The sequence below is a fragment of the Dendrobium catenatum genome, unplaced genomic scaffold (genome assembly GCF_001605985.2).
Source record: "Dendrobium catenatum unplaced genomic scaffold, ASM160598v2 fragScaff_scaffold_925, whole genome shotgun sequence".
In the NCBI taxonomy this organism is placed as follows: domain Eukaryota; kingdom Viridiplantae; phylum Streptophyta; class Magnoliopsida; order Asparagales; family Orchidaceae; genus Dendrobium; species Dendrobium catenatum.
In genome coordinates this window covers 51,805-65,807 of record NW_021319387.1, presented here as the reverse complement: position 1 = coordinate 65,807, position 14,003 = coordinate 51,805, and the positions used below count along the sequence as shown (strand labels likewise).

The following is a 14,003-nucleotide window of genomic DNA, read 5'->3' as shown; positions in this document are numbered from 1 at the left end:
TTCAGTTGCACTAATTATTTAAAAAAAAAAAAAACATCAAGACCAATTACAAAAATCACCACTATATGTTGCCATCATCACTATCAACCACCATTATTGTCGCTAATAGTTAACATCCCCAACAGCGATCTAAAGAAATTATTTGGTGCGGAGTGTGGACCTAACTCTATGTCTGAAATCCAATTAAATTTTGACAAATGTAGCAGACACATGGAGATTTATTTGTATTTCACTTTTTCAGTTCTTTTTTTTTCATCGTAGCATTTCACTACTCACAAAGCAAAATCATAACAAAAGGATAGCAAAAACATAATAAAAGCACAACAAAAGAACAACAAAAATAAAGTAAATTACAACATATTGCAAATTTCTAAAAAAAATTTCCTTACAAAAGAAAGCAGTGGATATCCACATTTCCAAATTTAATTAGAGTTCAAACACAGAGATACGTCCGGACTACGAAACAAATAATTTCTCCACACTCACGACCACCTCACTAACTACAACCACTAGCCCACTAGCAACCGCATAAATAAATAAAAATATATTTAAAAGAAATATATTTTATTTTAAGTAAAATATAAATAAATAAAAAGTATTCCCAATCTTTTATGTGAGCCCACTTCACTCCATTGCCTTTACTCCTTTGGCAAACAGAACTATCCATTCAAATATGTTACACAAAATCAAATATTTCAAATTTACACATCCCTATAATATAAACAAATAGAGTTACAAATCTCTAAAACAAAATTAGGATCATTCAAAAAACAATTCACAGGAATTTATAAGCCATTCCCTACAATAAATGAAGACCCTCCCCCCTTTGGCCTTCAATATTCCTGATTTCCTTCAAAACATATCAACACTGTACAAAAGACAAAGTCCACTACAATACTAGAATGCTTAGTACCACATTTATATCTAGATCTATGGGTTGTGTTTATTATGATAAGTTCTGTAATCTCTCTTGGAATGGCCCCTCCCATCATGAAAGAATTTTTGAGCTCTCAGTTCAAATCTCTGATCATATCTATTCTCTTCCCTTCCTTGAGGCCTTTTACTCTGAGACCTAGAGTTACTTTCCCTCTTAAAACTCCTATGATTAGGCTTTAAGTCATTATTGCTAGCAGATGGATTTAACTGATGAATGCTTTTAGGCATTCTCATTGATCTCCTTTCTTTTAGGCCCCAGTTTTCACATTTAGCTTCAGCATTTTTTCTACATGAGTCATTTGCATGTGGATCGAGACGATTTTCATTAGTCGCAATGACTTTCGGTGATGGCGATGATTGATCAGACTTAGTATGAGAGTTTTCAGGGTCGTTCTGGTGCCTCGTCGCAGCAACAGTAACAACTCCTGCTTCCATTTGTTGTTCAGGAGCTTCACATTTTCCATTAAATGGTGGCATGTAGCAAAACCTAAGCAAAGAATGATGGCAAAGATAAATAGGCATATATTCAAAGATGATTTGGAAACTATACAAATAACTGATAAGCTTAACAATCTCTGGCTAGAAACAAAATGCATTCAATTGATAAGAGAAATGTTAGTATTAAAACACCAGCATTTGATCTGTTAAACAAATAATATTCTGGAGAAAGTGGATTCAAGGTAAATTCAAACTAATTAAAAAGGCCCACTTTCAATAACGTTAATGAGAACCTTATAAGAACAGAAAATAATATGGCAACAATCAGGTTCTGTTAGCCTGTATTCCCCCAAGTCAAGTAGGTAATATATGGGTTGGAACCCTAAAGTAGACTAGCCAATACATGAGGTGGCAAGAATATAGTCAGTTGTAGCACCAATGCAATATCATATTTCTTGATTAAATATCCATCTCCAGTGCTGCTACAAATACCATGTTGTTACTTAACCAAATTTAAATGCAGAATCATAGGCATCCGATAACAATGCCCATTCCTCCACACATACATATATAGGGCTGTAAATATATCAATAAACTCGATAAATAACTCATACTTGGCTAAATTTAATACTCGAGTTAGTAATTTGAACATTCTTTAAGAGTTCAAAAGATTAAATGAACAAAACTTGAACACAAATCAACTTGTTTATTGTTCAACAAATAACTTGCTAAAGGCTTGATACTAGACTCCATATTGGCTCCCACACTATTTAATTAACTATTTTTTTTTAAATACAATGTCAAATTCTTATTTAATATTAATAAATTATAGAATTATTTATCAAATAAGTTTATTTTCTACCACTCTTTCTAAATTATTTACATATCATTCACATTCTAATTACTTTCAATTATTGACTCAATTTTTTTTATTCAAGAGGCTCAATTTTGTGAAAAATCATATTTCAATTCACTTTTGACGCAAGGTGATTCAATTTAAGTAAATTTAACCAATTAATACCAATTCGACTCAATGTTTTGATCGAATCAATTAAATTAAATCAATCAACTCAATTTAATCGATTATATCGTTTGATTTGACTTTAATTTCATTAAAAGTTGAATTGGACCAAATTAAATTAAATTAAGCCAACCAAGTCTAATCAACTTTAATAGAGTTGAATCGCCTCGAATTGAGTTAAATTGCATAAAATTAAATCAAATCAACTTGAATCACGTCAAGTTGAACTAAATTAAGCCAATTCAATTTTGATTGGGTCTAATCGAATCAAATCGGATCCAAATTAGGCACAAATAGACGTGTATGGTTCATTTCTTAAATTGGGTTGGACACATCTTGCCTTGGCCATTCCAATTCATTCAAAATCAGGCTTGGGCATCCGATAGTTAAAATTGCAGTTTCTATGTCTGCGCTCCTCCTTCTCTAGGCTTTTTTCATGATCTCCTATACCTGCCTAATGGGTCGGAGCAGTCAAGGGCAAGGAGGAATACATCTATGCAGTTGATATGAAGTCGTAGAGAGACTCAGATTGTCTTTGAAATAGCATTCTTTTTGTATGCTTGGGCAAAACCAAGAGGTGTTGGTGGCTATTCGCAAGCAACAAAGGGGCAATCAACCTGGACTTCCATTTGCGTGCGACTAGTAGAAAAGAGAGAGCGGGCTGCTTCATTTCTTCGGATTCTAGAGAAAGCAGCTTCGACTTTGGAGAGGGGTATGTGGTGTGTCTGGGGAGCTTGAGTGAGGAGTGTGTGCTACTTGGAGAAGTGAGAGTTGCTATCCTCCTTCGTATTGTTCTTACAAATCAAGAAAGGCTGGTTTTCAGGATTTTTTTTTTTAAAGATGAGAAGCAATTGGGTTGTTCTAGTGTTCCTAAACTTAGAGAGGTAAGAAAAGTCATGGCTAGAAAGCTCCTTTAGGCTTTGGTCCTTTTGAAATCAAGAAGGGGAGAGCTAGCATTTCTTCCTTCTCCATTTATTTGGCATTCCACAAGTTGAGGGTTGGGAGTAGTTGTGTTTGCTAGAGATTCTCAGAGAGAAATGAGGCTGAGAACAACATTTGTGATGTTGATCTGAGGATGAGAAGACAGGAACAATCTTCATATCCGAGAGGAGTCAGGCCTCTTATTCCTCCTCAAACATCAACTACAACAAGAAGGTGGTGTTGGTGATGTATGAGATATCCCAAACAATCTAAAAAGCAAACCTCCTTCATTTTAGATGCCTTCGTCTCTTCTAGACAAAGGTACTACAGTCGGCCGCTGAGCATTAAGCTTCAGTGAGGTATATTTCTAAAACTTAGAAAAAAAAACCAGGTCTTTTGGCTCCCTGAATGTGCATGACGCTCCTCGCAAACCCTAGGTATGTGTAAATTTTTTTTATTTTATGTTCTCAAACCTGAAAACCCTGTTGCCCTCTTTGCAAATTTGTGGAGATCGGTGATTTCCAATGGGTTGTTCTCGTTTGAGAGCCCAACAAGTGGGCAATTGAGCGAAAGTCTAATGACCTTCCAATGCATTCATATTGGAGTCTTCCTTTTCCTATGATCGAACCATAGGTTAGACATCGCTGTTAGATCCCAAATCAAATGGTGACATGTAGGTTTCAATCACCATTATTTTCATGCCCTTCCTACCGAATCATAAGTTATGATAAAATTAACCTATAGATATATGAGCTTGCACATGATAAGATTTATGGACCTTCCTAAGTTTTGATAAATGCCCAAAAAATGAGTTTTATTTAATTCAGAAAACCCCTAAATTATTGTATGTTGCAAGTTCCACAACGGGTAGAACTAATCAAATTCACCTTTGATATATTGCAAAGCCTAGAACATATGAAATAATAATAATAATAATAATAATAATAATAATAATAATAATAAGCAATTTCTCTAATTTATAAATTCCTTAAAATTGAAAACACCTTCGGGCATTTTAAAGGTTCCTAGATCATGAAAAAATTTGATCTCAAAATTCCCCACAGCTGTAGAGATGATTGCTCCTATTTAATGAATCCAAACATTCTAAAAAAATATGAAATATTCTTAAGAGCCCTCTTTCCTTGTGTATAGTATCTTGAAGCTCAACAAGGCTTCAGGAATCTCATTGCACGAATCCTGGGACATCTTTAGGATAAATCTTAGGATTATCCTAATTAAAGTTGAATTAAATTCAACTTATATCATCCAAGCTAGCCTTCCCTTATCTAGGTGCCTTTTTGAACACTCATATAAATTTCCAAATAACATCTAAGGAGTCAAAGAGAACACCAAAAGTTCCTAGAATTAAATTCTAGGTTCCCTGACCTATTTGTTGAGCCAAAATCAATAAATGATCATATATGATCTCACTCTTAGCCTCCCACATTTTCCAAACACATGTTAAGCAAATAAGTTTTGATCCTTGAATACAAAAATTCAAATACCCCTTCTTGATTTGTAGCCTCAATGTTATACCCATCTTTCATTTCTATGGACACAAAAAACATCCCATCTTCCTCAGCCAAAAAAAAAAGCAGAGGAAGTTCTCCAATGTTCCTATGCTTTGCACGAAAGCTATAAGTTGCACTCCATTATCCTTATAGCTTTAAAGCTATAGGAAGTTCCAACACCACTTTAGCCTCAAAACTCTTCATCTTCATTTCCTTAACTTCAATCAAGTAAATGGTTCCCAACACTAGGCCCCTAAACCTAAGCTTCTTCTATTGGACTCAAATCAAATAAAAGCGCACACAATGAAAGAGGTGGACTCTCAATCTAGGCGCAAACTCAAGATTCCCCATCACTTGGCCGAAATAGGTGATTTCACCCTTCATTAAGCTAAAATACAAATTTTTTGATCTGTTTAGAAACTTCTCTTTCCCGTAGGCAAATTTGTTTTACCCTAGTTAAGCAACCTTCTCTCTTTTATCCATACACTAAGAGATTAACTAAAATTCATTAAAAACATTCTTAAGTTTCTTTTGATGCAAACATGTATTATTTCACCTCAAAGGTGGAACGTTTATATCTTTGAATCTTATGACATAATAAGCGACAGGCTTGCCTCAAAGTGAGCAATGGTCATCCCATATATTTTTTATAACCCTTAAAAATATATATAACATTTTTAAAAGTAAAATAAAAGCTTTAAATCACAAACAATTTAAAATAAAACCACTCTTAGATTAAACAAAATTAAATATCTTTCCTATTTCACAATAAAACAAAACGCCCAACTATAGTGTAACAGCCATAAGCCAGCACACACTAGAAATGCAGCCTCTAGGCATCCTAGTATTTATTTATTTTGGCGCATGTGATTGGGATATTTAACCACACAAGATAGCACAATCTTGCCCATAAGTGCTAAGATAGAGAGAATTTTTTTTCATATAGGTGGTCATGCCTAGAGGGAGCAAATAATTAAGTCAATATAATCTAACAAAGTATGCTTGCAAGTGTCGTTTGAAAGTCCTAAGTTGTCACGCTAATAGGTAGCTTATATATATATATATATATATATATACATGCTTCCTAATATTTGAATTGTAGGATTGAGTCTTTTTTTTCCTTTTAAATGTAATTTATAGATATTTAGGAAGTCGTATATGCCTTTGGAATACAGCAACAAGAACAATGAACCAAAAGGATGAACCCCAAATTAAAGCCCTAGATGCATTAGAAATCAAAACTTGAACATCCACAGGCTGAGTTTGTAATTTCAACTAGGTTGTATAAGACAAGCAACTCAAATACTATTTTTCTTTATTTACTAATTGTAATAATAAAAGAAATGTACTATTATTCTATGGTTTATTCTTATACATTATTTACTATTTTTAATAATAAAAGGCATGTACTATTATTTTATGGTTTATTCTTATACATTTGATTGCTTGTTTATTTTGAGTGCGCATTAAAAATGTGTATTTTTTTTCTAAGTTTCTACTCTTGATTTGCTTGGTCTGGTCTAAACGTTTTACGTGGTAGGTTCTTACAAAAAAATAATTTTTCACTAATTAAAATGTAAAGAATCTAAAATCAAGCATATGATTATGTTTATTTAAATAAAAAATTACATTGCTTATCCAAAAATAAGTAATCTTTTTCAAAATTTAAAAAAATTAACTCAAAGATTCTTTATGAATATTTAGGCTTCGTTTGGGACAGCTTTCTTCCTGCTTCTTAAAGCGGATTTTTAGTACAAAAATTTTAATTTTGTACTAAAAAGCCGTTTTAAGAAGCAGCAAGAAGCCGTCCCAAACGAAGCCTTAGTCTGCAATTCAATGTTTAACCGATCTTTTATCCAAAAGGGCGTTCTTTCAAATCAATATCAAAACTCGTGTACAATGCTGATGAATAAAAAAATTGCATTGAGTTAGCATGTGTATATCTATACAGTTAGACATCTTATAGCTTAAGTGGCTAAGCTATAAGTCTTATTTTCTAATATCAAAATAACCAAACATACTTAGCATATGCATTGAAACCAAAATTGCATGATTTTAAAAGCATTTAGGCAGGTTTAGTTGGTCGTCCTTTTCAGGAAGAATTATAGGTTTAGAGTCAAGCTGACGTAAATCTAATGCGTTCTGAAATTTGTAAGTCCCTTAAATTTCACTAAATTTATGTCGGAGTTACTACCTATTGATGATTTTCACCTTAGATCTAGAGTACGAGGCTAATGTTCTTTTTAACTTTTATAATTTCTCACCTTTTAGGTATTTCTTTCGACTAGCGTTATTGGGATATAAGCCTCAATCTTCTAAATTAAATTGGTGAAATTTAATATAAATTTATTTTTAAAAATAATAAATATAAAGCCCAATATAGGATGGCTTGTATACCTCCGAGCTTCTCATAATTAGGTACTTAAATAATTTCCTCCTTTGATTCCATTTAAAGATCAATTTTACGTTGATCCAATATTCTTTGAAATTCCAAAGACCAAATCTTCAACAAGAATTTCTAAAAATCATATAAAATGTTAGCAAATGTTTTAATAAATTGATGCAAACCACAATTGTAATAAAAAAAAATTTCAATGGACAAATCCTTGGAAGGTATTTAAGCATAGATGTTTGCACCTATAAGAACTTGTACCCCATAATAAAATAAATATATTCAAAAAATATATTGAGTAGAAAAAATTCTCTTATATATATATAAGTTTAGTTATTGAGTCTATAGCAAAATAATATTTTAATCTTCTATATATATATATATAAGTTTAGTTATTGAGTCTATAGCAAAATAATATTTTTATCTTCTGAGATAATTTATTCTTTTCTATGTCATACTCGATCACAAAATATTTCAAATCTATTGAGAATAGTGAAAATCTCACTAACATCAATTTCCATAATTTGGTTGCCCATGGCCATGCTAGTTATGTTTACACAAGTGCTAGTTAGGATTATGTTGAGATCCTTTAGAGGGAAACACATCTTATTGTTGAACTCTATGCATATTCCACAATCAATCGAGTGTACTAAGGAAGGCAACTAACAAATATGTCGCTTAGCACGAGCATTGGGAAGCCTCAATGGCTATCAAAATAGCTCAAAATTTTATCCTATCGTGATGGTTGTAATATTGCCAAGGTCACCACACAATCCAAAAAGGCCGAATTGGCACAATTTTTGAAGTGACGATGAACAAAATTGCCTAAACAACATCGAATCACAAAACGGACTACATCGATACATTTAGGACATCAAAATTACCCAAGGATCTCTCGCAATTGATTTGAGCAAAGGCAGGTGAAATCGATATACTATTGACCCGAACGCTACTTGGTGTTGCTCGAACATCAACCGTTCATGAAACGCCTTTCATCGTTGCATCGATAATGTCAAAATTGCCTGAAAATGATTGTAATATTGCATGGGCTATTAAATATGTCAAAAAATAAAATTTCAGCGCAAACGAACGATATGAATTTTGAGATGCACGAGAACGAGAAATGATCTCAAAGGTCAATTCAATTGCTCATATATTATTTTAACTTTATAACAATAATAATAATAATTAGATTTAAATCAATCTATATTAATATATATAAGATGACATGCATGCTATATCATGATATCTAAATCCTTCTATCAAATTCTTATCCCTGCAATATCTCTTATTTCATATCCGATCATTCACCTAATTTTTCTTTGCTACAGCTGCCCAACTCAAATAAGAAAAATATATCCTAAGCTATCTAGTGATTTACTCTCTCATTCCATGCAAATAAAGCTCCCTCTCGTTCCAAAGGTTGAGCAATAGGGATGTCAATATTTGACCCAACTTGAAAATGTGACTTAAAACCAACCCAAAAATTACGGTTTCGAGTCAACCCATTAGGAAAATGGGTCGAGTTTTAATTGCAAATTTTGACCCGATTAAAAATTTAGATAGGGTTCGGGTCAACTCGAAATCAACCCGAATGATTCGGGTCTTGCCCAGCCCCCACCCCACCCCCCTCGCGAGGTGCCCGCACCTTCGCCCATGCCTGCCTCTGCTCCCACACTAGCGCCTGCACTTGCCTGCAAGCACTCCCCCGCCCACGAGCCTCAACCCCTCGGCCTCGCGGCCCCTAAGCTCTGTTGGTCATGCCTCTTGGCCTCACAAATAGCGGGTAGAGTTGGGTCAAGTCAACCCAAGTTAGATTGGGTTAGGTTCGGGCCTAGAAATCTAACTTGTTTTGCAACTTGAATCGGGTTCGGATCAGTTGAATCGAATCCAGGTCAATTTCGGGTTCGACTCAAACCCGATATGAATACCCATTTTGACACCCTTACTGAGCAACACCTCCCTCTTACCCTTCCATTAAAATTCCCTTGCTTCTCAGTTCACACGTCTCAACCACAACCGAACTTCATTTCCCTCATTCCTTCCCGCAAACGAGCTCCAGACATCTTTCCTCTTTACACGATACAACAGGCAGCAAACTCTTTCCTCTACACTTGCCAAACCACACTCCAGCCCACAGCCAACTCTTCTACCCAAACCTACAACCTCTCCAAACTCTCGCCAGCCTCATCTTACTACAACAACCCTCGTTCAAACTCCTTTTACACCTATAGCACTCCTCATCCTCACGGACTTCCTCTCTCGCCCCTCTCCAGTTCGCAATCTCCCTAACCCGTCCACCCAATAGCCCTTCACAACTCTCCGCAAACACCCAATAGAAGCTATAGCCGACTCCATTGCTTTGTTACCTCCTACTGCATTCAACTCACTCATACCTGCAGTACATCCAATGTCCAGCACTTCAATAATCGTCCCAGCCCACTCTGGCTTGAACTACTAAACTCCTTAATCGCCTACACCTTTTGCCCGCCAGCCTTTAAAACCCATACTCTTTTCTTATACATTGCAACTATTTTCAATTACCTCTCCTCGAGCAGCCCATCAAGCCTCCAACTTCAACACAACGATCTTCTCCACCTGTTGTGGCACTCAAGTCATCCCAACAGCCCCACTCAACCCCACTTCACTCCTTATCTCCTTGCATAGCAATTGATGTACCGAGTTTCTCTTCACTTCACACCACGCGTCAAATCTCCTCCTCCTTTTCCTTGTCAAAACAGTAGCACCCAAACCCAAACACCTCTACAGCCACACACTCATAATCTCTCTCTAATTTTTCCATAATGGAGAGAGTTCACCCTTTCTCTCTCTTGTATCTCTCTAACATAGCACTCTCTTACCTTCCCTCTATTATTAGTTTTAAAAACAAAGGAAAAGAAAATCAGAAAAGCTAAAAAAAAGAGAAGTTAAAAAAAAGGAGGGAGAAAATTGTATGTTTTGGCTCCTTGCTACTTCGTTGCCTCTCCATCATCGCCATTGCTCACAAGTATAATTTTAAAAATCACCAAATAAGTATCCATCCTCTTCTAATAAGCATGGTGAGGAAAACCTGTAAATCTAAGTACTCGTCCACTTCTGATAAGCGCGGTGGAAAAATACTGCAAATTTAAATACCCATCGACTTTTGATAAGCGTGGCAGGGAAACTTAATGTTTGCTCGTGCAAGTGATGAAGAACCAAAACACTTTTGATAAACATGTTGAGGAAGAAGACCCTCGGTTGCGGTATCACCCAACTGGCTAGCAAGCCTTGGCTCTCCCAAAATTTCCCCTAAACGGAAGAGATGCCGAGAGACTACCAAAATTTACACAAAGCATTTACAGATAACTGAACTAAAGTGAAATTTATAAAATTAAACGGCACAAGTAGGAGAACTTATTATGAAATCGGCAGCTCGCCTTACAACAAGAATAGGGGACTTCAAACACCTTGCCTACAAGCATTAATAAAGAACTTATAATGTGACAACTTGCCTACAGGCGACTACGGGGGACTTCTACTGTACAAAACAATTTGTTTAAAAGAACGAGGTATTGGTAATGAATATAATGACCTACCCATAATGAATGCGATAACTTGATTATGGGCACAAAGAAGGTTACTTGAAATGTGCATGGTTGTCCGCCTACAAGAGCTAACAAGGAACATGCAATGAATGTGGCAACTTTTTTATAGGAATATATAAGGAAGTTGCAATGAACATCCTGCCTACAAGCAATAGCAAGAGATTTTAATACACATTATAACTCCCTTGTGAGCAAGAGCAAGAAATTTGTAATGCACATAACGACTCTCCTATAGGCAAGGGCAAGGGGGCTCATATCAAACAAATTAGCCAGCCTACGGACAAGAACAGCGTGGCAATGCACACTACAATTCGCCCGTGGATAGGAATAGGGAATTAGTAGTACGCACTACAATTCACCTACAATTCACTTGTGAGCAGTAGTAGGGAAATCATAGTGCACACAACAACTCGCCTACGGGCAAGGAAAAGGGGTATATATCGAACAAGTCAGCCTTCCTATAAGAGACAATAGGGGATTTGTAGCCAACAATGTAGCTCATTTACGAGCAAGAGCACAATCTCCTAGTGTCTACAGCGCAAACATCTCCTACAAACTATAATGAATGATATGATAACTTAAAGGAGATAAAATGAACTAAATAACATATGTACTATATACTACAACGGAAACCTAACTCGCCTTCAACTCACACTATTGGATCCATAACACCCGTACAAGTGGACAAAAAACATTGCTTGAATTTTAAATGAAATTCTGCACATATAAGCATACTGAAACACATGTTAATATATTGAGAACATACAAATGCATCATACAAGTGCTCTAAAAAGTGTACAAGTGTACATCACAAATACATCAAGAAATGTGCACGTTAATTTAAAAGAAAATTTGAATCCTTGCATATGCTATGACAGTCGCATATAACTTTTAATCTAAAAGTCTAAGAATATTGCGCTGATCAAATATTCAAGTTTTATTCTCATCCTTGAGAGGACTTAAGTTGACATGACTTGGATTAACAAATAAACGTCTAACCATGAATCTACCAGGGTATTTAATTTTAAAGTTTATATTAGGCCTTCCAAAGTTCTTTAAATGAAATTCATTATAATAATACAAAATTCCTGATTTCAGTGCTCGTATAATAATTGATTGTTGTACCTAATCCTTTGCTAGCTGGTGAACAAAGTCGACAAGGTTCAGACAACCAAAGATATTAAACACTTCAATCCTCAATAATAGTTGTGTTAAAAGCTAATCTTAACCAAAGGGGAATATTATCTTTTAAATGCCTCCAAACTCCTATGAAATATCAAACATTTTTAAGTAAATCTAACGTTATCTCAATGGTGGTTGTGCTGAAAGCTAATCTCAATCGGAGGGGACTCTACTTTCTAAATATCTCCAAACATCAATGAAACACATATTTTAAAATGACTTGAGCATCACCCCGATGATGTCCGTGTTAATAGTAAATCTCAACCGGAGGGGATAATTTTCTAAATCTATTAAAATTCTAAATTCTAAATCTATTAAAAGTTTAATTTTTAAAAGCGAAATTTAGTCATCTAATAACTTAAAGCAAAACTCATTCGCCCTACATAACCGTTTGATGAGTGCGATGAACTCATTAATAACTCCAGCTCACAAAAAGCAAATGTCGAACAAAGAATACTACTAAGATTCATTCTCAAATAATTTCATGCTTGTAAGAATGTAGCATTTGTCCTCTAATCAGTGGCTTGGCCAGACGACTCCACACAACCCGTAGTTTAGCCCGATGGCTCTATGTGATAAACAATTATGATTGGTCCTCTAATCGGTGGCTTAGCCAGACATCCCCACAAAGAACCCATGGCTTGGCTAGTATGACTCCACATGGTAACAATTATGACCGCAACCCTCTGACTTTGTAGCTTGGTCGAATGACTCCATTATCTTGCAATCATGACTAAAAGCTTGTAAGTTCCCCAGTGGCTAGGTACTATTGAGTAATGACGGGTAAAATAAATAGGACACAAAGCCCTCTATTAGCTAAGGTTGACATGAATTTATCTCTTAAACAAACATTCACCCCAAGTCTACATGATATCCTTGTACGAAGTAATCCATGATTGTAGATAAGGATCATTCGGTCAAGTTGCTCGACTACCTCCTTTGACAAAGTTGCCTAGGAATCATGTTGACCCGAGACGACGAAGCTATAAGATCTTGGTCAAGTCCATCATCATTCACCCACCATCCTCTTTAAGTGCAAGGAGGTGAATTTTTAATTTTAAATGTTAAATTTTAAACATTTAAGTCTGCTACTACTATATGTTAGATACTAAGTATCTGTTTAATGGCTAGCCTTAATTAAAAGTGCTCTCTTGTTATCGAGAGAGGTAATTAACTATAGGGGCTAATGCCTATAAGAAACTAGAACTCAGATCTTAAGTCCTTGCTAAGAGGGCGAAATCTCTGGGTAGTATCTTAGTTTTATGTAGTCTATCTTTCGAAAATTTCTCCTTTAGGCAAGGCCTAAGCATCAAAGCATTTTGAGGCATAAGCCTCAAAATCCGAAAATTGTATAAAATGAAAATAAAGCTTAAAATTAATTTTTATATGATATCCAAATAATATGTTAAATAATGACATTAACTTTCTATTGAACTATGAAGTAACAAATTGACAAACATATGAATAAAGAATTGCACAATACGTAAAATAGCAATTGATAAATTATGTGAAATAGAACTGCAAGATAAAAAAAAATTAAATATAGGAATTATGTAAAGTATCCTATAATATCAAGTTTAACTCCAAATTCCATTCTTTCTTAATTTCCTACTCATCCAAATTTAATTCTTAAAAAACGCTGACATAATTGACAACTTAGATATCATCTACATTGTCATCACTAAGGGGGGCTTTATTTGAGTCATAGATATAATAAATTGATCTCTCTTCTGCCTCATCCTATGGAGTTCAATGCCTCTCAAAGTGTTTCTTTTTCATTTATTTCAATCATCTCTCTTACATAAATATTTTACATCAACATAAAGATGAGAATAATACTCCAAAATTTTTAGAGGAAGTGGAGGTGATGTACAGCTTTCAAGTGATTATCGATGGTGGCTACGATGGTAGTGGCAATGGCAAAGGTGGTGGGTTGGAGGTTGAGGCAGTTGAGAGGAAGTTGTAGTGGCTTGGGGGTGCATGAAGACATGATTTGTTAGGGGCTTTAGTTTAGG

The 14,003-nt window shown here is 35.1% G+C and overlaps 1 protein-coding gene across 2 annotated transcripts in view; it reads right to left on the bottom strand.

The window, feature by feature from the left end:
* Positions 1 to 660: 660 nt before the first annotated feature.
* Positions 661 to 14,003, bottom strand: part of LOC110106445 (MORC family CW-type zinc finger protein 3) — a gene marked incomplete at its 5' end in the record, with an annotated part of 53,150 nt that continues 39,807 nt past the window's right edge. Inside the window, 1 exon segment of one of the 2 annotated variants that reach the window (XM_020836364.2) lies at positions 661 to 1,423. In XM_020836364.2, coding sequence (XP_020692023.2) covers positions 931 to 1,423 — 493 coding nt within the window. 2 annotated transcript variants of the gene reach the window in all.